Here is a 24805-nt window from a genome sequence, read left to right as displayed (position 1 = left end):
CAAAAGCAGTGAAAATAAAACCCAAGTTGTTAAAAGAAAAAAATAATAAGCATAAATCATATTGTAAGCTTACAGTGTAGCCAAGTCTTCGTGAAAATGTGTCCTTATGTGTATGGCATGTAGGAGTGTGAACCACAGAAATGAAGAGGTGGATCAATTGCAGAGAAAATCATGAAAGTCATTTCAAGTGAAATCAAAGAGACTAATTGCAAAATCAGTGTATGACTGAAGTGTCATCAGCTTCATCTGAACTTTATTTAGGCTTTCACAGAATAAGCTATACATGATGATATTAATACTTCTTACGTTTGATGATAAACACAGTTTGACATATTCAGTATCACAATCCATAGTATGAATGAATAATGTAGCGTGTAACTTCTCCTGAAACTAATATCTTGTGAAAAGCAAACAGACCCATGGAAAACATTCTAGGAATAAAAAAAATAAAAAAAAAATCTGTATCTGCGATGTTATGAAGCTGGCAGGAGTATAAATGTGTAAAATGTGTAAAATGCTATGATTGTTCTGAAACTTGAGCAGTAGGAAACATTAAAGTTGTGCAAAATCTTCAGACCCTGTTGCAAACATACATGATTACTGAGCAGCTGATGATTTGATGGCTTATATAATAATCAGTGGCTTGTAGTTACTGCATATTCGATATATCACTGTGCATTTACATTTTGTTTCCTCTTGATATCCAGACCCTATTTCTTCAATCTATGAGACCAATATTAACACATATGTGCAAATGTAAACACACATGTACAAACAACTAAGTTCCGTCGACAAACAACTTGATTCCGTGCAGAAATGCATACTAAGTACACAAACACCCAGACTTTGGGTAGAGACAAACACACGCGCACACACACACACGCTTGCATGCACAATGGCACGCACATGCAACCTTGTACCATGCAAATATTTGTGTTTTTAATTCCTCATTTTCTGATACGAACATCAACATATAATTCCAAACAAACAACTATGCTATGAAATGGCAAAAGTCTGTGTCAAGACACCAGAGAAGGACGTGAGCTTAGCTCCCAGTAATCCCCCTCTACATCTTCTCTCAGGCCTGTTTTTTAATAGACTCCTTCATCAAAATAATATATAGAAGACCTTCTGTCCTCAACAACCACAAATGATTTCCAGTGCCTTTTCTTTTTGTTTCATCTCACAATAGGAAATAAAGGTACAAAGACTTAATACTATTCACCGTCTTTACATCACGTACAGCGGCTGTTGAGAAAATCCATCTGCCACCTCTCGCAAACACGAAACAAATGAAGAACAGATTGTGATTAAAATCGGACTCCAACTAAATACATCATAAACCAGAGGGGACTGGAGAGGCCCTTCATTCATTATCAGACTTCCAGCTTTAATGCTGCATTTGAAACACAGGATCTGTTCTGAGTTCAACAAGTGACATAGGTTGCTGAACCACAATCTTCACCGTGGCTTTGCTTCTCCAACAGTGATCCCTCACGCTGGAATGAAAATCAACAAGTCTTTCAGAGTACCACTAAAACACCAGTCTCTTTCAGATAGGTTAATCTATTCAAAAAGCTCTGGAAAGCCTTTTGTGTTGCAGCAATCCTCCAGTTCTCTTTGCATCTTCTACAACGCATTAGCAGCATTAATCCATTCCTTCATCACGTTGTCTATGGCTGGCACCGCTGGGTGAGGCGCTGTCTCTGCTTTTCTCTCAGCCCCACCCAGCAGGCACTGAAGTTTAGCTGACGGAGCTGGTTGTGATGCTAGGAGCAGTGGTTGTCCTGCTCTGGCCTTTTCTCCTCTTCCCACCACCACCACCACCTCCTCCTCCTCCTCCTCCTCCTCCTCCTCTACTGCCATCTTTGCCTTCTCGTCCTCGCCCACGTGCGTTCTCCCTCTCTCTGCTGTTTGTGTCATCTTGTTGGTCTCCCTTATTCTTCCTCTCTGAAATGAGAATGCAGAGAAAACATGATTAATTGGTTATACTATTCCTCAAATAAACGCATGTCAGACATCTGTCATCATCGGATGTCGCACGTTGAAGTGCCTCTGCTTGGCTAAACAATTTTTTTTCTTTTCTTTTTAAAGCATGAATTCCTGAGAGATGAGAATAGAGGATACAGGATGTGTGCTGGATCAGAACTTGCGGGTGTGGTTGTGTGGTTTTTAATGCAGGCAAAACGAGTAAACCATGCACATCCAGTCCAGAATCATTCATAAATGCTAACATAATGCTATGTTTAGCCATACTGAAAATATATGCACAGTCAGCATGTACCACAAGTGGCCATCAAATAATAATCAAATTTAATAATACAAAATAACACATCTAAACATTTGGAGGCTAATTGTTTTTGGCCATGTCAAGCGGTCAGTCGCGTGGTCTACCACTCTGGTCCAGACTATATATCTGAACAACGGTTGGATCAATTGCCATGAATTATTGTGCAGACTTTCACGTCCTCCTCAGGATTAATTGTAATAACTTTGATGATCGCTTAACTTTTCCTCCAGTGCAACCAACAGGTCAGAATTTTAATTCATCCAGTACTTCTACCCTAACAGTCCCATCAGCCTCAGCTGGACTTTGTGTTTAGTGCTTGTTAAATAAGTTAATTTAGCATGCTTATACGCAAAATTAAGATGGACATTCTTACCTTATACCTGACATTAGCATAGAGATAGGGAGATGGTAGCGAGGCTGTAGACTCTTAGTCTTTTTAATTTCAGCTACTCACGCCTTTGTCCCACTAAACACACATAAATGTTCCCCCATTGCCTCACATTAGGATTCACACCTGTCACACATTTTAAGAGTATAATTGCTCTCTAAATACAGACATCCATCATGGTGTGGTTAATGTCTGCACATAACCCATCCAGGAGAGATAAGAGCTGCTGTTCTGCTGCGGATTTTAAAAATGCAGCACATGTATAGACAGTGAGAGCACTTACGACAGTCAAGTGACATTAATTTCTGTCACATAAATCACCTTGAAATCACTTCTGGCATAATGAGTTAAACATTGTCAAGGGCCCAGTAATGGCCCACAAGGACATGAGGAGCTGTCACAAAGTGGAAATGGACATTGTGTCTAGAGTCAGATGGCTATTGTTTAAGCAGCACTCAAAAGTATTTGGTTTTGTATATCTGTGGGAGTGTAGTTATGCTGGAGGATGTTTATTATGAACTTGTGTGTTGAGAATCTCTGAACATCCTAGAAACTGAGTGAACACGTGCCAAGGGCTGGACAGTGTTCACTATGCAGTTGACAACAGCAGGGCTTATGGCGCCACCATGTTTGTCTACTGCCATGGAGTAATAACTTAAGGTCTGTGTTTATTTCCCTCTAGCATTTCTTAAACTTGTCGAACAAACAGTTATGATTCTTTGGTTTAAATGCAAATGTAAAAAACTAAAAGCCCAAAGGTACAATGTCTCTCAGATTTCACCAAAAACAATATTTCTGCATAGCCAGTGAAAATCATTATCTGGTGATGAAGTGGATTCTATGTAGTTGAATTTGGACAGACCGAACACAAAAACATTTATTCACCGCAGGCCCATGCAGAGTCACAGTTGCTTTACTCTCAAATGAAAACGAAAAGGCTCAGTCCCACACAGTAGTGCACAAACAGGAGTAACTCATCTTTTTTGGAGAACGGTTCGAACTAAAATCATGAAAACAGCACTGAAAACTCATTTGGTGAGTTGGCCAAAATCATAAGATTTTATGTCCAACATGTTGATCATTTATGTGTTGTTTTGAATCAATAAATACATTTCTGAGCTTTTATGGCCACTATTCAAACAAGCACTTAATACTGAGCTGTAATATTTTCAATTTAAATCAATGAGGGACAACGAACAAGAGTGGCGCCTGAGTGAAGCGAAGGGTCCTCACACACACTCTGCAGCATCTGAGCTGATGTGCTTACTGTGTAAGGACTTAATTACTTCTCTAACAAATTACTAATGGAGCCAAGAGAGGGGGGACTCCATCAGTTTATGACAGCTCTGATTGCACCTCCTCTCCATCCAAGTTAAACAATTGTGCCTGACAAATGCAATAACACATCCAGAAAATTCTGTTTTCGTGTGAGACCCTTTTGTGGAGCTTCAGGAAAAGGGGGAAAAAAATTTGCAGCCAAATCAACACAAAGCGTGAGATCTGCAGACCACTAAATCACTAATGTTATACAAGGTCTGCCCCCTGTGTTTTATATAGCCAGTCTGCCAGCCAACTCCCACAGATGAATCCACAGTTGCACTCTTTTTTTTGCACAGTGTTTACCCACATTAACTGGTTCACCGGGGTTATGGTACCATCACCCATGAATTACCTCACAGAGGAATACTCATTCTCATGCATTTTGGCAGGAGTATGCATTTTATTTTCATACAAATGTGATTAGCAGCACAAGGGAGGAAAAACAGGACTAACGTCAACCAAGTCGACCGTTTCACAATCCACAAAGCTTCTGTGACTCATCACTCGTCAGGTGACACCTCACATCATCCTGTGACCTACCTTTGCTCCTAACATTTGGCGGTCGGCATAGCAGTTTTTATGTAATATTTGACTGCTAATTATTCCTCTGAACCGAAGGCTGACATTGTTTCCAGGATGTAGGTGTCATACAGAGTAAATTTGCTTCTCATTTCTCGAATTGTACTGTCACAGCCTGTCTAATAAAGAGCCTCCACTCCTCACTGAGCATTTACAAGCCAAGCCATCCTCCTTCCCTCTAGACATGACCACAGATCTATATGGGACAATGTCAGATCATGTTCTGTTCCTTGAGACTCTGAGTCCTAAAGGAATTCTCCAAGAGGAGAGGATGGTGCTGGAATATCCAAGCCTCCTCCATGTTTACTCACAAATATCCAGGCATATCATCTGTTACATGTTGCAACATCTGTAGAGATGCCAAGACTGTGCAAATATTGTTACGCAATGTTGCTGCTGTGCCCGAAATCCCCTATGCGTGCCACCGTCCAATAAAGGCCTTAAATACTGCTCGTTGGCAGCTCTCTTACTCTTTGCAAAAAAGTGTAAGTTTACAACTTTGGTTAAAATCGGTTCACTATGCAAAACAGATTGGTATTTGGTGACATTTAGAAAAAAGAAATTTGCTAATGACTCTTAATTAACAATAATCCCTTTCAGTTCAAGAGCAGGAATCCTATAATTTGAATGAATAACAGCTCCACTTGTGTTTCTCCGTTTTTGTAAGGTTTACCATCCCAGCAGCACTGCTAGTAAATTCATCATTTCTTTGCCTCACTACTAAGGACAAAATGTTTAAAAGCAAATAATTGGGATCACTGCTGTTTTTTGTAGCGCTTTTAGCATCTGGAGCACCTGGCCAGATCCATCATTTATTGGCGCTATCTGCAAAAGAGGCCAAGAGCGACTAATAAGCTGTTATGAAAGCCGATAATGGCCATTGACTGGTGAGAATGACTGTTAACCTGCTGGAGAGCAAGCTGCTGTGTGGGTGATAAGAACCCAAGCAAACATGTCATGGCCATGTAAACCTCACGCTTCAACGGTCCTCAGAACAAATAGCTCTTTTCTTGCTCTGATCCTCTTCCAGCTTTGCAGTGCATAATGCCCGCCCTTCATCTGCTTGGCTCATAGATTGGGGTTTATTGTTTACACGCTGAGAAGTCAAGAGATTCTGTATCCTTCTGTGAGCTCAGCCAAACAAAACCCAATCAACACGCTGTGGGTCACAAACACACTGGCGGGAATGCAGGCTTTTAGCTGTTGAGTAATGGTTCCATCATATTAACTGGTGGAGGCATTTCATGAATCACATGGACTTTCCTGCTTATTTATCTGTAATCTGAGAAGTGTCGTTTGATTATCGCTATTTGAATTAGTAGTCCCCATTATCTGACATCTCTCCCTTGTTGTGCATTGGTTTTTCTGTACTTTCCCGTATTCGTGTTTACCTCTCGTACAGGGCATCTTGTTCACAACGCACTTCCTTCTCTCTGTCTGTGGAGCACAGTTCTGCGAGGGCACAGAGGCTGGGGAGGTGTCTGGGCTGTGGACCTGTGGAAGGGGTGAACGGACCCGAGACTGCGAGCCTTTCTTAAATCCACACGTTTTGTTCTTCTTCATACAGGAACCCCATTGGCTCCACTCACCCAGTTCGCACTCTGAAGCACCCTGACCTGGGGGGAAAACATGGCACAAAGACTAAGGTAGTGAGTGAATGGTTCACAGCTCCAACATCTCACATTTGTTTTGCAGCTTTCCTGCCTGCATTTTTACAGCTCAGTAGTTTTAGCACAGGATAATGACTTTAGGTAATTTCCACATCTGAAAGCAAGCCTTTTTTTTTTTTTTTGACAGATTCTTTCGACAGATTGAGACGGTTGCTATGAACCAGAAAATATCAGTATCCTGTGCCTCAACACAATAGCTAGTTTTTAAGATCCCGTTTATATTCTCTATGGATCAGCGGGGTCAAGTTAACAGCACGTGATGCCAAAAAGTCAATCCAGAGCTCCAGGTCTTTGCAGCACTGAGCCAAGATGCCTGGAGAGCTCCGAGTTTCACTGTTAATGGCGTCGTTTCTAACTTATGACAGAATCGTTTTCAACAGATAAAACCACAGAAGGGAAAGAGATTCTGTTATTTTTCTCAAGTATTCACTTCCCTTTTTCCAGGCCAGACAACTGAACATAGCTGGCTTCTCAGATGATGTATAGCATGTATACTACAGCAGGTAACTTTTGTAAGATGCCATGTTTATGTCTTGAAGCTGGCAAACAGTGGGAGGTCAAAGATCACTCACCGACACACTCCATGGTCTCGTTGGAGGTGCGCTGGCCTGGAGGGCAGCTTACATAACATCGCCCGCTGTGTGAATACAAGCCCTCCTTACATTTTGTGCAAAAATTGCGATTGAAACATGCTTCACAGTTGTCTATTTTACATTCTGAAAGACACAGGGGAGACAAAAAACACAGGGTCAAATGAAAGGATGTGAAAGTCATGTAGATTCTGGTGAAGTATGATTTCGTGCCACTGTGTTCAATTTTTTCTGTCTTGTTCAGGAAAAGTTGTGGATACACAGAAATCTCTAGTCTTTTAATGAAGATTTCATTGTATCTTGGCTCAAAAAAAGAGGAAATCATTCTCCAGAGAGAGGACAAGAATAACTTGAATTTTATTCCCTCTGAGAGATTAATTGGTGGTTAAACAACACGGGGTCTATTTAAGGGGAGTAACACTCTTCTCTTAAAAACACATGCACCACAGGCCTTGTTTTTTTGGAAGGAGGGTGTGAATGAGTACAGCCAGGAGTGTAACGCTTCACTTGGTTTCTCAAGAGTGGGCTTCTCCACACCTCAGACTCATTAAACTCCCTGACTCTCCAGTCAAACAAAGAACTTCTTGAAATTTTGGATAATTACAGACACAGAAGGATAAAAAACAGACACGTTAAAAGATTCCCAAAAAGCTTTGGTCTCATCATGAAAGGCACTTCCTTATTCGCGTCATTCACTCCATCTGAATTAACCTTCCTCGGATGAAAACAGAGGAGAAAGATGAAAATCTGTAAATTTCCATGTGCCAGTGTTTTTGTATGGGAAACTTATTGAGATCTAGACGCATCGTGTTCATGAGTGCTGAAGTCAAGAATGTCTACTCTGCAGCTGGTCTGATGCCAAGGTCAGAAATGATCTAACACTGAATCCCTCATTGGGATCTTAAAGTCCTTGCCTCCTGCTCCCAATTACTATTTTTAAGCCCCTGACAGCTAAATTTGACAGTACTGACGTTTGTAGCCCTATAATGTAAGACAAATGTTGCTAACAAGACATTCTGGGATGACATGTATAAAGTCAGATGATTGGATAATAACCCAGGTTAGCCACTGAGGGCCTCTGAAAGGAATTTGCTGAGGAAATTCAGCCCTTTCAGGACAGTGAAATAATGCTGCATTGAAATAACAAAAACACATGTGGTTGATTTATTGCATATGATCCAGTATTTTGATAGAATTGCAAGAATCTCATAAATAATTCTAATTGTGTCATTTGCACTGATGCAACAAACTTAACAGGGAAAATAAAATATGCTGTCAGTTTAAGAATAAGATACAGATTCTGTTGTGGACGTCTGAGTGTAAAGGCTGTAAAACACAGGCAACTCAGACAAAAAAAAAAAAAGCATAGTACCATCATTATAATGTGGCACATATAGCAAAAAATGACAGCTCCTGAGTTGTATATGCTTTGGGGTTGTGTAAATGTTACAGGAAACACAATTTATCACATCTGACAGACATTAGGAGATGTAGGAATCTGCAGTCAAGCAAAATATCTTGACAGATAAGTATAAGCTGCATTTTTCTTCCTCTAGCAGAAAATCACTACAGGCTGGTGGGCACTGTAGTTGCCCACCAAATATCTACATCTACTGCATGACTATCTTGAAGCAGTGAATGTAACAGTGTGTCATTAAACACAAGGTAACAAACTCAGCATTTAACAGTGCAAAGATTGATTAGAAATGATTTTTATACCCACACACATTCAAATATACCGACAGTATAGGATGCAGTAATGGCGTACCAGAATAAAATATGTGTAAAAGCGAAAGCATAACAAACATGGATTGTGGCCTGGCATGAACCCTGCACATGAGGGCCAAATAAAAAACACAGACATCCTCTCAAAAACAGACAAACAACAATGCATTAGAAATGTTTTTGTTGGGATTTTGTTGCAATCCTGTTTTCTGCCCACACATAAGGGGAAACAGACAACAGACTGAGGTGCTGGCACTCCCCAGCTAAAAGTACAGGACCCAGCTAAGTGAGTTTGGTAAGTACCGTGAGTGTGGCCACCCTTTCACCCACCCTTCAAATGAGCCAAACCTGCCCAATAACCATAAAGAAGACCTATTTTGCTGAATTTGCTAGCTATTTGCGTGCTCTCTTCCACAGGGACAGAACAGCAGACGGATTTCATGAAGTGGACACTCATTTACTTATTAGTGGCCAGTTGCATCTTGTTAGCGGGCATTCAGTAATAAGAGGGTAGTGTACTCATTCACTCACAAACATGAAAAATAGTAGCACACATTGGTTCAAAAAAGACGAGACAGCAGGGTATGGCAAATAGAGAACATTGATCCATTCATAAGGTGGGATCCCTATTTTCTGCATTAATATCTTAGATCATTGTTAAACACACAAAGCGTAGCAACACAAAGTGAAAATACACAAGACAAAAAACTAACAGGGTATCCCCCTGATTTTTACAGAGTGAGAGCGAGCTCTTGCCAACCGGTTAGCTCCAGCCTGCGTGTATTTGGAAGATTCCAGATGTGTATTTACAAATCTAACGTGCCCACTTACACATCCTGTTGATGTACCCCTGACACCTGCAGTGTCCCAAGGTAAAGAGTCTACAACACAAATCAGAACTCACGGGTGCATCTGTTGTTGCCTTCTGGGTTCCTCATCCCAAAGTATCCCATGGGGCAGGAGGCGAGGCACACGCCTATCTGACGGATGTCATTGCGCTCCAGGAAGATGAAGAGCTTGGGCTTACATTTAATGCAGCCGTTATACTCAGAGCATCGGTCACAGCCTTTGGGGCAAGATGGTGGCCCCTCAGTACTAACTGGAGAAACACAAGGTAAACAGAAAGAAAGTAACAGTAAGCAACAGAACAGCACAGTGTATCATTACAGAAAAAAACATAAACAGTTTGCAGCCAGATATGAATTTTAATGAGGAAATAAAAAGGGCATTTGTCAATATTCTGCGTATGAGAACAACATCAGGCAACTGTAATATTATGCTGGCATGTCCGCTGATCCAGCCATAAACCTGCCAGCACTTTATCACTCCAACAAGCAGGGCTTAATGCTTGCAGCTTAATCTAACCGGGGGCCAGGCCAAACATCTTTGTTTGAACAGTTACTCACTGTTTACTTCAAACTGCTTGCCGGAGATCCTTAACAGATTTTCATTTGGAGAACCCCGGGTAATTGGGGCTGACAGTCAAGCAAGAGCCAGTCAAAATCAGGCAACTCACATCACATAGAGCCTCCGCTGAGATCAGTCAGAAATGATCTTTGGCATTGGAAAAGTGCAGTAGTGACGGACATGACCAAGAGACGAATACCGAATGTGCAAGGCCAGTGTTTTTCTATGGTGGTACCAACCAGCAAGTATCCCCCTGTCCTAAGTCTGAAAATGCACTGCAGATGCATTTACACTTCACCTCCTTGTAATCCCAGGCTCAGACATTAATCCAATTCCTTCATCTTCCAAAAAAGCGAAGCCGCGGTGCACACAACCAGTAATCTGAATCATTTCTAGGAAAAGTGAGTCAAAGTGCACATCCTTGTTCTAGGAGTCATTCAGAGACAAAAACACAGTCGTTGGAGTTGATTTACAGTTCGGCACTGTAAATCATCAGCTCTAAATATACATACTCTCACACAGCCATCCATCTGCCGCCCTGCCTCCCAGAGATAACTTGGATGGTAAAAACGTTAAAAGGGTTCTCCCATGAACGGATCACAGCATGCCTGGATCGCGGTATCCTCAAATGCAATCATTACAGCCAGGTCTTATTGCTCGCTATCACTAATAATGATTAAAGTAATACAACGGCCCTGGGAAGTAAAGAGTGTGTGTGTCTGAGAATGTGGTGTTGTAAACTGTTTGTGACACATGGTGGATTGAAAAAAAAGAGACAGTTTGTGCTGCCTGGAGCATGAGGAGCAATATGTGCTACTCTCCTCTCTGATGGTTTCAGTTTGATCCCTGCATGACACTGAATTCATTCAGAGAGGGAACACAGAAAGCCCACGGGGGAAAAAAACAAGCACCACTGTCGTCAGCTCTTTGCCTGCCAAAGGGGGTGGTCGAAGAAAACACACAGTCTGATGATATTAAAGACGCGAAAGCTGTAAAACAGACGTGTAAACTGCAAACCTCTTCCATATCTGGAGGGGGTAGAACTTAAAATGACACGTGCTCATGTATACAGTGAGTGACCCAAATCCTTCTATCCTCATAAGAGTCAAACTTAAAGATTGTTATACCTATATATGTGAGTATGTAGGCCTATACTGTAAAAAATATCCTTTATCTGTGACACAAACAACAGTTCCTTCCTTCCTAGTATGTGTGATTTTAATAACACCACATCTGTTTCTGTGGCCAGTCATGGTATTATATGAATTCTGGTTCACAGAGGTTGGGGTGAGCTTGGCATTGGCTGAAAGCTCCTTGTGTGTAAAGGAAGAATTATTTCAAAGCTGACAGTAAGACCAGCATTGAGGCTCTGAGGCCAGAGATATACTGCGAGTCGGCCCGAGCACCATCTTTGGTTGCGTGAGGTCAGAAAAATGCTTACAACAACAGCGGCGGCACGGTCCAATTGAGAGCTTAGAACTGTCAGGTACTCCTTCCATTATGTGCCCACAGAGCCAGACACAAAAAGACCGATGGCTTTGAGGGTGAATACATCAAAACCCCCTCTATAAACAATCCTAATACCCATAAAAGTTTTACATAAACCGAGAGAGGCATAATCTTAAAAAGAGGAAGAAAGACGAGCCATTCAGGAGAAACACTGAACCTAACATAACCCGCCCAGGAAAAACAAATAAGAATGATGAGAAAATAAACAAAATGTTATCTTTGCTTTGCTTGTTAAATGTTTATAAGACATCCACCACTGTGACTCAGACCACAGTAACAAAAGGCAGCAGTGCTGAAGTGGAAGAAAAGCGAGATCAAAACAAACTGAGAGAGAGAGAGAGAACTCACCCCGTCTCTGCCTTCTCGCCTTGGAGAGCTTGAGAGCATCGCTATGACCCATGGAGCTGAGGAAGACCATTGCCAGCGCCACCAGTCCCAGCTGCATAGTCCCTGTTGCCTTCCCGGCCACGCAGGGTCCCCCCCTGCAACCAGATGGATCAGGTGGGGGGGCCCCCTTCCTCTGTGGGACAGGTGGATCCCTCTGCTGCTGGGACAGATGATCCCTCCTCTTTACTGTGGTGCTGCTCTCTTTCTCTGTCTGTCTCTCCCTTTCCCCCCCACCCCTCCTCTGTCTCTCTGTATCCTTCACTCTAGTGGCTGCTGCGTCCGCAAGTCTGTGTAGTGGAGGGTGATGCTGCGGTTGCAAGTCCAAACAAGCCCGAGGCACAACAAGCCATCACACTGGTGGCAGTACTGGCAAAGGGAGTAGACAGAGCAGGGCTGTAGGGGGGGTTGAGGGGTTGTGCAGAGGATGAAGAGGAGGAGAGAGTGGAGAGGAGAGTGTCGAACTTCTGGTGGTTCAACCCATGAAGCTTGGGGTGGGCTGGCAGGAAAGCAGGGAACCCGCTGTCAGTGGAGTGTTTGCTGTCAGTAAGAGCTTGAGCTCACAAGCGTGTGTCTTATTAAAGATGCTCTAAGGATGCACTAAAATAAGAGCTTGCAGACTGAGGAAAGACAAATACTGGTTCTGGACTATGTGTGGCAACACATCTGCTTGCACCAGGACCTGCTGAGGAAAAAAGGAGGCAGACAAGACAGAAAGATGGGGAACAGATTTAGGGAAAGGAAATGTTACGGGTACAGATAAACTAACATTAAAGGAATAGTTTGATATTTTTGTACACTTCTTTGCTATCTTGCTGAGAGTTAGATGAGAAGCACCTCTGTCATGGCCAAAACTGGATTAAGCTTCTGGGACCCCTACTGACCCACACTACACTTACCATGGCACTTTCACTATTATTCACCCATAAACAAAACAGTACTCTAGAGCTGAAATGATTAGGTGATCAATCGATTACTTGTTTGAGAGAACATAATTGGCAACAATTTTGATAACTGATTAATTGCTTAAGTAATTTTAAAGCAAAAGTGCAAAAAAAAAAGGTACCAGTGGTGCCAGTTTCTCAAATGTGAATATTGTTTTTGTAGTTTTTTATTGACTGTTGTCAGACGAAAAAAACGAAAACCAAAAAAGCAATTGGAATATGTTTACTACAGCTTCAGGGAATAATGATGGACATATTTTTTTAAACTATTCACTGACATTTTATAGACTAAACAATTAATTGATTAATAAAGAAAATAATTGTCAGAATTATTAACAATGAAAATAATTGGTGTTTGCAGTATTACAGTTCACCTACTACCAGGTTTTCTGTGTGTTAATGACTTTACACAGAAAAAAATGAAAGCAGTTTGATAAAACACAAGTTAAAAAAAAAAGGAGCAGAATATAAAGTAAAATAATTTAGGTCTAGATTTTGGCACAGGGTCCATCTACGAGTCTGGGGCCATGAGATGAGGATGGTGGAACCGTCATACTACTTTTTATTAGAACAAATTTCTAACTAATTAATCAAATTACTGCATGAAGATAAAAATTAAATGGCTGCCAGCACCTCAAAGCTCACTAATTAACATGTTGTTTAATCCCTACTAAACTGAGGTGTTAGAATGACAAGTAACTCCCAACCAAGAAATAGTCCTGTGTATAATCCTTTGTAAAATTGCAACTAGTAGTTTTTACCTTTTGGTTTTTGCATGAATTTACCTTCAAAGGTGTCGGTGGACGAGTTCTGCTTGACTGCGCCAGGCTTTTCCCCCCTGTTTTCAGTCTTTATACAAACTACACAGATACGAGGGAGGTATGGATCTGCTCCTCTCATCATCATCAAGGAAGCAAATAACTGCGTTTCCCAAAATGTAGAACTTTTCCTTTGATATGTTTTTCAGGAGGTAATAGAATAACATCCATGTGCTATCAATGAATTAACATACTCAAACCAGCCCCATCAAATTCTAGTCTATTGTAACTAGGCTATATTTGCTTGGCCTATATGGCAGTCATTCAAGTATAATACATAATTTTTCACCTTAACATCAGAAATATCTGTAATCTGAAGAGCTATAAACTCATGAGTGGTTCATTCAAATAGTCAGTCATGGAACAAGGAAACTAAAAACCACAAACACTTTTGGGTCATGGCATTTCAAGCTGTATTTGGACTTGGATGATGAATTGTCTATCCTTTTTAAAATACAGTGCAGTCAACTCTCCCTGGGAAACGCAATGCACACTTGGACTGAGGGCCTTTGTCATATTTGGTGCTGAGATCTTTTTTAGATAGTGTCATACGCTGCCTGTATTTACAGCTCTTGTGTGAAGAGGATACACAGAACATGTTAGGATCAGAGCAATGGGAGGTCCTCCCTCGCAGCTCAATAAAGAAAAATAGGACCATATTTGGCCGTTGAGTCGGTTGTGGCTCTGAATCACACTAAGGACAATGCCATTTGGTGCGTCTAAACATTCCAGCAGGCAACATTACATTCTTTGTTAAAGTATAAATCAAAAGAGACAAAACAATATCAGAGTTACAAAATGCTTGGCGCCAGGAACGAAACACAATCTTTAAAATAATAAAAAATTACATCAATTTTGCTTTTTTTCCCCTAACTTCTGCAAATGGGTATTAAAAAAAAATCCAGATAGATTTCCAGGAATGATGATAACTAGAAGCTTGTCTTGAGAGAAGCAACATTTATACCCTATTTGAGGATGGAAATTGAGGAAAGTATAGTATATAAGTATATAAATGTCCCATTCTTTTGAAACAATATATTTTAAATGAGCTAAATGAAGTTTAGTAGAGCCATTGGTAAATGGGAGTGTCCGTTGTAGTCTGTTGGCGTGGAATGAGTCAGGAAAATGATACAAACGCACATACATGCACACAACCATGTAGGATTTGTCCACCCTGAAGACTAACGTTTAAAAAAAGGAAGGTCATTTTTTTCATTTGTCAGCAATTTCATAACATTAACTTGAACTTTGTTAAATTACACTGAGGTCCTAACAGAGGAGAGGGGTACTTGTAGCCTCTCCTAATTGGGAAACACTTCAGACTCACTTCCCCACCAGTATGTTTATTTACTTCTTAACACTTAATGACTCACAATGTCACTGACACCTCTCAGCTAAAGTCGTATTTACGGGAAAGAGCCAAAAGAGTGGCGCAGCCAGTATTCAGCAGCACCTGTTTGTTACTTGAGAGAGTGATGACTGGAGAATGGGACATGTTAAGTCTCTGGATCTGTCAGAACACAACCTTTCCAGCTCTGAGTAACTCAAGACATGTGCCAGAGATTCTTTCATAACCCAGCACTCCCACGACTGTGCAACCTGCCAAAAAGCCCACCTCAGCCCATCCATATCTGCTCTCACACGCCGTGGAGATAAGAGTCAGGATCAGGCTGTTAACTCATGGAGAAAACTGACTGTTGTACTTTTAGTCCATCTACATTGCAAGGCACTTTTTCTTTTCTTTTTTTTTTTTTTTTAATTTAAAACATGCCATTTCTCAAACACTCATCTCATCAGGCAACTGTGGCACCTGTATGTTTTGAAAACTCTCTGTCTGTGCTCCCTCATCCATTTAACTGTGTGCCTTTCCTCACCATCAGCCACATTCACCTGAGCCCAATGAAACTAAGCCCCGCTCATCAAATAGTAAGGAGATTAAATTGCCTCCTTTGTAAGTCTTAAGTTTGATCCATCAATTATTCAAGCACTGAAAGGGAGCTCCCACACTGGGAATTTATTGAACTCTAGAAGGTGCCAGAACTCTGAGGTCAGAGTTACAAATACAACCTGTCAATGAACTTTCTGCCTGTGGGATCAACATGTATACCTTTTGCCGAAATGCCTCAGTTGCACACAAACTTACGGAGAGGGTTATGGGAGGAAGGTAATAGTGGTATTTGCAACGTACAACAAGTCTGGGGCACAGATGGCACATATAGGTTAAAAAAAGGAGTTGTTAGTTTTTAAGTCATGATGTTTTTGGGGGAATTACCAAAATACCGGAGTCAATATTTTCCTGTTCCGTGGCCCCACACTAACCTCAAAACCTTCGCTTTTAAAGTGAAATTATTTTTTAGTGGACACCAAGAGCAGAATTAGCAGTAAACTCCGCTTTTTAAATGAGCACATTTTGCTCCCGAAATTGGGCCGCTGGTGTGTGCAGAGAACAAAGCGATGCGAATTTGTGGGTGATTTCACCCAGTCATAGTGCACATTCATGTTCAATTTACTTTGATATTTGTAAAACCCCTGATTTGTACATCCAAGCCATAAGCTCTGTTGGTGCTAGCCAATCTAGACCACAATGAAAAACAGAAAGAAACGAAGAACATTAAGAGATGATGTAACAGGAAAAAAAAAGGAAATAGGGAAATGGGGTGTTGACTGAGGCTATCATAAGAAAAATACAGCCAGAGTCATCATCATCCTTATGCACGCACCCATGCTCTCAACACCTATTAATCTAAATCTGTAGATGATAAGTGGCCCTTCCACCTCTGCTAGCTCCACTGAGTGTGGAGAGACACCTGGCTGCACCCCCAGCACCCCCCAGAAGCCTCAATCATTTTAGTAATCACTTCCTCTGCTGTTAAAGAGTCGAGGGAGTGAGGTCAAATGTGCAGCAGCTGAAACATACTCAACACACAGAACAGAGAAGCAGCAGCACTGACCGCATCCTCCAGTCAAACCACCACCAGAATCTCTCTTTTTAAGTTGCCATGTAGCACTGAAGCCTTGCACAGCTCCAGCAGTCAGAGGGTTGATCCTGTACAGCTCGGTTGAGCACAGATCAGCTTTGCCTCGAGGCTCGCACACCATAGTGGATTACAGCTGTTTGCACTGCGCTGCTCTTCAGGGAGAAGGAAAATCAAGTGCAGATCCCCCACCTGTCCCCAGTCCAGCAACTCTGCTGTCACATCACTGTCCTGTTGTTTTTCTAAATCCCTCCCTGCATGCCCCTTCACTTTGAAGCTGGGGAGGCTGACATTTTATGCAGCTCCAGAGGATGACAAGGAGCGAGTGTAATGTGTGTGCATGTGTGTGTGTGTGTGTGTGTGTGTGTGTGTGTGTGTGTGTTGTAGAATGTAATCCTAGGGAGTGAAAAAGCAGTGTGTAAACTCTACCCCAGTCTAAATTCAGTTTAGCCAGTATAAAGAACTGTCAAAATATGATTCAGCCAAAATGAATTCTCAGTGTGTTACGCTCATTTGGTTAAATATTGGGCAAGTTTTTAAAATGTATTTCAGGACAAAGTTACCCTCATCATGATGGTTAAAAATGGGGCAGTCAGAGTTAGTCTAAAATTCAAATGTTTCAAAGTTTAAATAGATTGCAAATAAAATGAATAACTATCGTCCCAATACAAATATAATAATAATATATAATAATATATAATAAAAAACAAAGTACAATAATAATAATAATGATAATAATGAAAATAATAATAATAACAATAACAATACTAATAATGGAGATATTACCATATCAAAATTCGTATTTATTTAGGGCACAATTAAATCAGTTTGACTTAGTCGAATTTACTGATCCTAACAATAACGTTCAACCCCTATTCATAAGAATAGTACATCAGTTTATCCAAAATCATACAATTTAAGAAAAAAATCAACCCACCTGTACATCTGGGTCTCCGAATAATGCTGTTCATTGAGCGGTCGGGGCTCAATTTCCTTTTTTATAAGGGAAAATCCGTTACTTGTTTGGTCACAAAAAAACTCCTCCTACAGGATACCCCCATGCAACTTTTCTCTGTCATCATTTAAAAAGACATATGATTTCATCTCTTTCACATCTGTCACTGTACCGAGGCAACTCCCTAGCAGACTGTGGAGAGGATGCACAAGACAAGAACTATGCAATGGATTGGCAAAAAAATGTCCAATAAAAGATTATATGCATGAAAAAGTATTTATATATATCCCGATGAAATAAGTCAGTGTGACTTTTTCTCGTCTCCTTTAGTGAGGAAGCGTGTTTGCACTGAAGCTCCTGCGAGTTGCGCTTTTTAAATCCACTTTGGAGCGTCGAACTGCATCCAACTCAGGCAAGTAGAGTCACAAAGCCGTGATATTTGCATCCAAACCCCAGAACTGCCAGCGGGCATTACAGGCCCCACCCCTCAAATTCTCACTGAGAGATGAAAAACCTGCGCTGGACTTGAGTAAGTATTGCTGTTAAACAACTAATATGGTTTGCAAATTCACATTTAATCCCTCATTTCATGGGATTTAATAAATATTGTTCTTTGTCCAGTGGGCCTTCATCCTGGAGAGAAAACTTTACTATAACACAAACAGAACATAAAGTAAAACCACTCCAAATAGACACTTTAAAATGTCAATGTTTCATGCCAGACTTTAAGACAAACACAGCTGCCTCCTAATGACCCGTAGCACCTGTCCGTGACTGTGTGTGGGCAGGCACAAGTTCCACACTTCTCTTTTAATAAAAAAGCTAAACAGCGTCTGAAAATACAGAGCTGTATTTAATTAATTTAATAAGGCAAATCTAAAACTGTTTAAGTAATTCCTAGAAAGAGCATGGCATGATAGACTTTTAAATATGAGAATGCATAAATCCCAATAATGTTATAAAGCACAGGTGAAAACAGACAGAAGATGATGGGATGTGTACAAACTCACATATTTTGATTACTGGTATTTCAGGCACAGACAATTGGTTTTGCAATCTCCTCTGGCCTTTTAACATTAATTTTGGAACCAATTTCATTAATATATATCATCGGATATGTTGTATTTAAACTTTAGGCTTTATATAACTGTAGTTTTCTGTCACCATAACTGCATAACTTTGATTCACACATGTAAAGAAGATCATATGGATATCATGCAATATATATATTGATGGTATTGATGATAATTTAGTTCCATTTCTCCAAAAAAAATGACACTGAAATAATCTTTAAAAAAAAAAAAAAAAGAAAGACAGAAAAGAAAAAATACAATGTTCATGTTAACACATAATTAATATACGTCTGCACATACAGTAAGTATGAAATATCAGAGCAGCCACCATTTCCTTGTTATCCAACAGGGGGCCATAAACAACAATTCTTGGAGATCATACAGACCAGCATTCCTTGTTTTGAGACTGTGACATTTATCAACAGTGTTACGATGAGAAGGACTACTGGATAAACACCAGCCCCATTCAGCTACACTTATCCCGCTGAAGGATTTATCATGAGAATTAAGTTACAGTGCAGCATGTTTGTTTTTTTGTCCATTCGCCAAGAAATAAACAGAGCCAGAAGCCTGAAAACAACACATCATCACTTCATCTTTATGACGGCTTGCGATGTAGTTTGACGTCTGCCATGAAAGACAAACAGAGATGATACTGTGTCTTAAATGTAAACTGACTAAGTGGAGCATGCAGGCAGTTTCAGTCAGTTTGAGTTTCATGTATCGTTTATTTGCGATACATAAAGGAGGTAAAACTGCAAGATATACCTGGCTAAATTATTCTACCAGCTAACTGGCAGATTCTGACCTATAGATATTTACCTGCAGGTGGTGCAACTCACAGAGGTGTTGACAAATTTTTAAAGTAATGAATGCAGAAACTCCACTAGGAGCAAGAGGAGCAATCTCACGCTACATAATGTGTTATGCTGTTATTTTACATTAAGATGGTAAATGACAAGTAGCTCTTCTGAACTGGCCTGCTGCACTTCTTCTTAAAGCATTTTTGAGTCACTTTGACACGCCGTTAAGTCATGAGGACATCGACTGCCTGCCAAGAGCCAGCCCAGGGGAGCTCTAAAACAGAGCCAGACAGTCTTTTTGTATCAGATGCTTATGCATGCAAATATTGCAAAGTCGACTTTATTAAGGTCATAATTTCTGTCAAAACCTAAAAGCCAAGGGTAGTTATGGGCAGTGTAATGCCTCCAGGATAGACTGCAGAGCAGCCAGTTTAAAGAGAGACCTGGGGATTAATGATGACTAATGATAGGTTTATGACTCCAACATTGTGACTGTGCAGAACAGTGAGAATGTCAGAAAAAGATATACAGAGTTCTTCGTATCCATCATCCAAAAAATGAAAATAATACCACTGTCCCACAAAAAAAAAATATAAATCACAAAGAACTGATTTTAAAACCATATAATACAGTGCAATCAGTCATCATTCAAGCTATGCATCATACGATTTTTCAACTACACAAAATACAGTCTTGAGCATGTACATGACAGGTCTGAATTTCCCTTCTCTGCCTACATATGGGAAAAACAAATCTCCAGCGGGATCAGACAAGATCCTTCTTCATCCTGTCTTTCTCAAATACAAAAGGGGGAAAGATAATGGTGCCATATTTCATACATAAAACATGTTAATTTGCCTCTGACACACTGATAATCTTGAGAGGATATTCTCTCAATCAGAGGACGTGTTCCCCACTGAATCACTCTGGATGTCAGTGAGGTCTTTCATCGTAGTCATTTTCACTTTCATTGAACATCACTTTAGCTCCATTTTTACTGTTTTCTGCGAGGGACAAATAGCTTCATGTCGGATCCTGTTACGGACTCCAGTTACAACTATATAAAGCTATTTTAAGGGGTATAGATATATTTGGGGGTAAAATTAACTGAGAAGACAATACAAATTATTATAACCCTACTGGCCCTGCTTGAATGTTGTATAAGGAAAACCCAATTCAACCAAGTTTTTTGTTTTGTTTTGTAGTAGAAGGTCACTTCATTCATACTCCATACAAATGATTTCAGACATGGAAATTCTTGCAGGATTTATCATAAGTGTATGGTTTAGTTGAACAAGGTTTTTACACATTTTGTGTGTGTGCCATACTGTTCTGCAACATATAACAAAACTTCCCATCCAACGGCTCTTTACGGCATTCAGTTCTCTCCTAATTCCTGACAAAACCGCAGCTGCGGCTTGCTCCAAAGTCAGTTATCTCTCCAGTCATCTGCGCAGAAATCCTCATGACCCCGGGCTATTGTGTCCAGAGTTCACACAAACTGTATATCAGTTACCATACACCATACCATTACACAGTGCTTAAATGGCCTATCATAAGATGGTTAGGATAAGATTTTTTTTTTTCTATTTGGAAGAAACTATTTGAACAAGGTTTTGATCATGATGGAATTAAAGTATGTCAGCATAATTTGAGCAAATATGCACCCATACTGGCAGGAAAAACAAGAAAAAAAAACTGATTGGCAGCGAACCCTAAAATATGCGGGAAGTACTGTATGTACTTTCCAGTGCATTATCAAAGCAGAGCCTTTCATCACCATTTCATCCTTTTGGCAGCTTAAAATCTAAATCAAATGTGGTGCATTATTACATAGAACAACCAGTAACCACTGTCACCGACTGCCATAATTCATCAAAATGTCTGGATAAAATTAAAATCTCACATGGGAGTAGTGTTTTCTATTTTTAAAGCATAAACCCAAGTAGCCACAATTTCGGCTGGAATTTTTTACCGGTGTGGCTGTTGGCAAATGATATTTGTTGTAGATGGAGTGAAAAGGATGGGCCCAGACACACAGCCCCCCCTCCCCCCCCTCACCATTAAGCTTCATCACTCCACTTCAATCTAAATCTTCTATCTCATAATAAAATCCAAAATTATTATCCGCAAACAGTGAGCCTCAGACTACAGCCTGAGGTTAATGTGATGGTGAATGTCTAACTTGGTGCTCAGTGAACTGATTTAATTACCAGTGAGTCGGTCACTGAGCAGATGTTCGTCACAGCTGGCTATTCTTTGCAATACAAAAAAGCACTAAAGTGTAAGAGCTTCAAGTCATAACTGACTAATTCGATTAACCCAATTGATCACATAGTGATTTTATCCCTGAAGTGGTTGTAAATAGCCTGAGATCAGTTTTATCACTAAAGGGCTATAAAGAGACTGAGAGGACAATAATGGGATTCAAAACAGAAGTATACAGCTTGACAAAAGAAAAACAAGTGTTTGGAGCTTAGTCTGTGTCTCCAGGCTAACATCGCCACTTTATTGGACTGTCAGAAATACTAAAAAATCGCAGGGTACAGAACTTACTGTGTTTGACAAACAGCAGAAGACAGAAAACTTTGATTATGGAATTTCAAAATAAGAGGGATAATTGCTGTACTGCAACCCTAGTGTAACTCAATGAGTAAACAACAGGAGATATCCTGAACGGTTGCCTGTTGTTTATTGTATCACCAGTCTTCTTGTCTACCCTGTCCTGGTGAATGACAGACACAATAATCCACCCTGGGCGAACACACACTATTTCTGCCACAGTGTTGACAGATGGATGGTTACATGTTGTAACCCCAGATCTATGAACCCAGCTGGAGAGCGCTAACAGGACTGTAAAGATTGGCCATTCATCTTCCGGGATGTTGAGTTCAACTGAAGAAGTGCACGTCTACAGAATGATACGTGTACAATGCATGCATTCAGGTAGCATACATGTAGATGTTATGTCTATGCTGTGCTATAATTACAGATTCATGATTTTGGGGTCAAAAGCATAAATCTATGATATAAAATATAACATTATCACTATCCGGTTTACAGATGTCAGCTCATCCTGCCTCATCTGTATTCTCCTCACCACCTGAGGAGGACTATTTGTGGTTGAAGCATTTAATAGAATAAAAGAAGAATTTGGAACAAGATGTCAGCGTTCGTCTTGTTGTGCAGATCGTTGTTAACCAGCACCTGCAAAGAATCAGTGGATGTGCATGTGCCTCCTGATGTTTGCCCTTTCTGAAGAACTCAGAAATAGCCAGTGCAGAGAGTTCACCTGTTGCTGCTCTTATCCTCTTGTATTACTCCATAATTCATACCGGAGAAAACATCCACTTGCTTGTGTGATTTATTTTCACCGTTCTTTTACACTTTTACACAGCAGAAAAATAGCAGAAAGCTTCCAACCCATCAATGCAATATCAATATTCACATACGGCACATATGAAACAAGTATCTTGGGTAAGGATGAAGAAACATCCCTCAAGAATTCATGGCTCACAGGTATATGAAAGAAAGAAAGAAAGAAAGAAAGAAAGAAAGAAAGAAAGAAAGAAAGAAAGAAAGAAAGAAAGAAAGAAAGAAAGAAGCTTTAAATTTGAGCATTCTCAGAATTGGTGTTAGTGGTTATAGGGTAGTGATGGTGTGATTGACTCAGTGGTTGACTGCATCATTTGTTTGGAGAGCAAATGTTTAATGTTAATGTTCCTGTATCATTAAACTGATGACTACTTCAGTCATATTTTAAAAATGTATAAATAATTGTGCCTCGTATTTGTAAAATGTAGTATTTTGTGTATGGTTAGGGCTTAAGTTACAAAAATAATCCTGCATTTGAACCAAGGTCTTTACTGTGACTGCGTTACTTCAGAAACCCTATCAAAGGCGTGTTTACTAAAGAAGGGAACTCTTCCATTTTTGGACCTGCAATACATTTACAGCCATCTGAGCAGTCATAAACATCATGTGCACAGCAATTTATCACACCAATTTACTCAGCATCAACATTATGATTGAGAACACTTAAATAAAAGCCATCCTGTCAACTGAATAAAAGATGTATGTGTAGCTCAAATGTTATGGGAAGCTTTTTCTTTGAAACTCTTCCCACTACTTGAAAATAAAGATTGATCACATTTGAAACAACGTGCCAGAGAGTTAGCTGCTGCCAACATGTGTTTGCCATATTGGTCCTCAAATGAACAACCGGAATATCACCTTATTTTTATACACGCGAGGCATGTGGTTCTTTTGAAGGGATGTGCGATGCCAATCACCCCTTGCTCTTTACAAGATAGCATACTGTACATACCTAAATCAATCTTCAGTGAGGAGATGTCAGAACCACAGGGTGCAATTTTATATAAGAGAAGAGCAGATTCTGTCACATCTCTTGTGACCATTTTAACACAAAATGGCTCATTGTTAGCAGTCAAAATGTAAAAGATATTTTTCTTTATTCAGAAAAAAAAAACTCGGAAGTCTAGGAAGTATCCCCTTATTTAAGAATAGAATTTTATTCATTTATTTTAAATTCCCCTTTGGAATGTCTTCTGGGATGACATATAAACATTTTTTGTTATTCTCAGACAATTTGAACCAGGTGAGCTACATGTTCTAAGATTTCAACTGAAAGGGGGAAAAAAAACCCCCAAACCAAACAAATTTAATTTACTCACTACAAAGGATTCTAAATACTCATCTGCAATTTGATCTTGGGCCGTATGATTTGAATTACGCTAAAGATAAGTTTTATTTTCATGGTATTAGCCAGTGTTAGCTCAGACCAGGTGAAAGACAGTCTCATGTCATGAAGATTTGAGGCATAGCATCACTGAGCCAGAGAGTGAAAGAGGCCTGCAAATGTATGAGGCAAAAAGCTTGACTACAGCAGATGTTTGAAAGCTCCAGATGTGAAACTCAGACATCATAGGTATCCTTAAAGTGTCCTTGTTCATATACTGTAGTTGCTGAGAAATTTATAGGCTTTAAGTTATAGAACATTTTCAGAATATCCAGCCTTTCTGTCAGAAACAGCCAATGTATTTGCATTGTGTAAGCACTTCTCTATTTTCCATTGTTACCAGTGGAGTTTTCTCATCCTGGGTAGGATTCACACTGCGTACCTGTGCACAGATGATTCACAGAAAACAATCAATGAATGTGCTTGACGTGAAGCGTATAAGATAAAAGCATGTGATCATGTAATCCAGGAGACAACATTTGATCTTCTGTATAATATCATCGGCGGACTTTCTGTTTAAAGAGTAACTTAACACCAGGATAAAAAGCTGTGGTTCATTATCCTTTCCGAAAGTGTAAAGTCTCTGTTACCTCTCGCAGCACAGCAACACTGATGG

At 40.2% G+C, this 24805-nt stretch overlaps 1 protein-coding gene across 1 annotated transcript; it reads right to left on the bottom strand.

The window, feature by feature from the left end:
* Positions 1 to 236: 236 nt before the first annotated feature.
* rspo1 (R-spondin 1) lies at positions 237 to 17565 on the bottom strand. Its single transcript, XM_022764284.1, has 6 exons — positions 17537 to 17565; positions 11827 to 12544; positions 9467 to 9661; positions 6820 to 6963; positions 5969 to 6193; positions 237 to 1950 (listed from the first exon to the last, which is right to left on the bottom strand). Exons 2-6 carry the CDS (start codon positions 11921 to 11923, stop codon positions 1745 to 1747), a joined length of 867 nt encoding a protein of 288 aa, XP_022620005.1. The 5' UTR covers positions 11924 to 12544; positions 17537 to 17565; the 3' UTR covers positions 237 to 1744.
* Positions 17566 to 24805: the final 7240 nt, after the last annotated feature.

Source organism: Seriola dumerili, unplaced genomic scaffold, assembly GCF_002260705.1.
Source record: "Seriola dumerili isolate Sdu_G_001 unplaced genomic scaffold, Sdu_1.0 BDQW01000533.1, whole genome shotgun sequence".
Classification (NCBI taxonomy): Eukaryota; Metazoa; Chordata; class Actinopteri; order Carangiformes; family Carangidae; genus Seriola; species Seriola dumerili.
The sequence above is the reverse complement of the archived record's forward strand: the minus strand, read 5'-3'. Positions and strand labels throughout refer to the sequence as shown.

Coding starts and splice junctions, on each gene's coding strand:
- rspo1 (XM_022764284.1), bottom strand. CDS start 11,923: ATGCAGCTGGGACTGGTGGCGCTGGCAATGGTCTTCCTCAGCTCCATG. Junction 9,662..11,826: donor GGCGAGAAGGCAGAGACGGG/GTGAGTTCTCTC, acceptor GTGTTTCTCCAG/TTAGTACTGAGGGGCCACCA. Junction 1,951..5,968: donor CAAGATGCCCTGTACGAGAG/GTAAACACGAAT, acceptor TTCTCATTTCAG/AGAGGAAGAATAAGGGAGAC.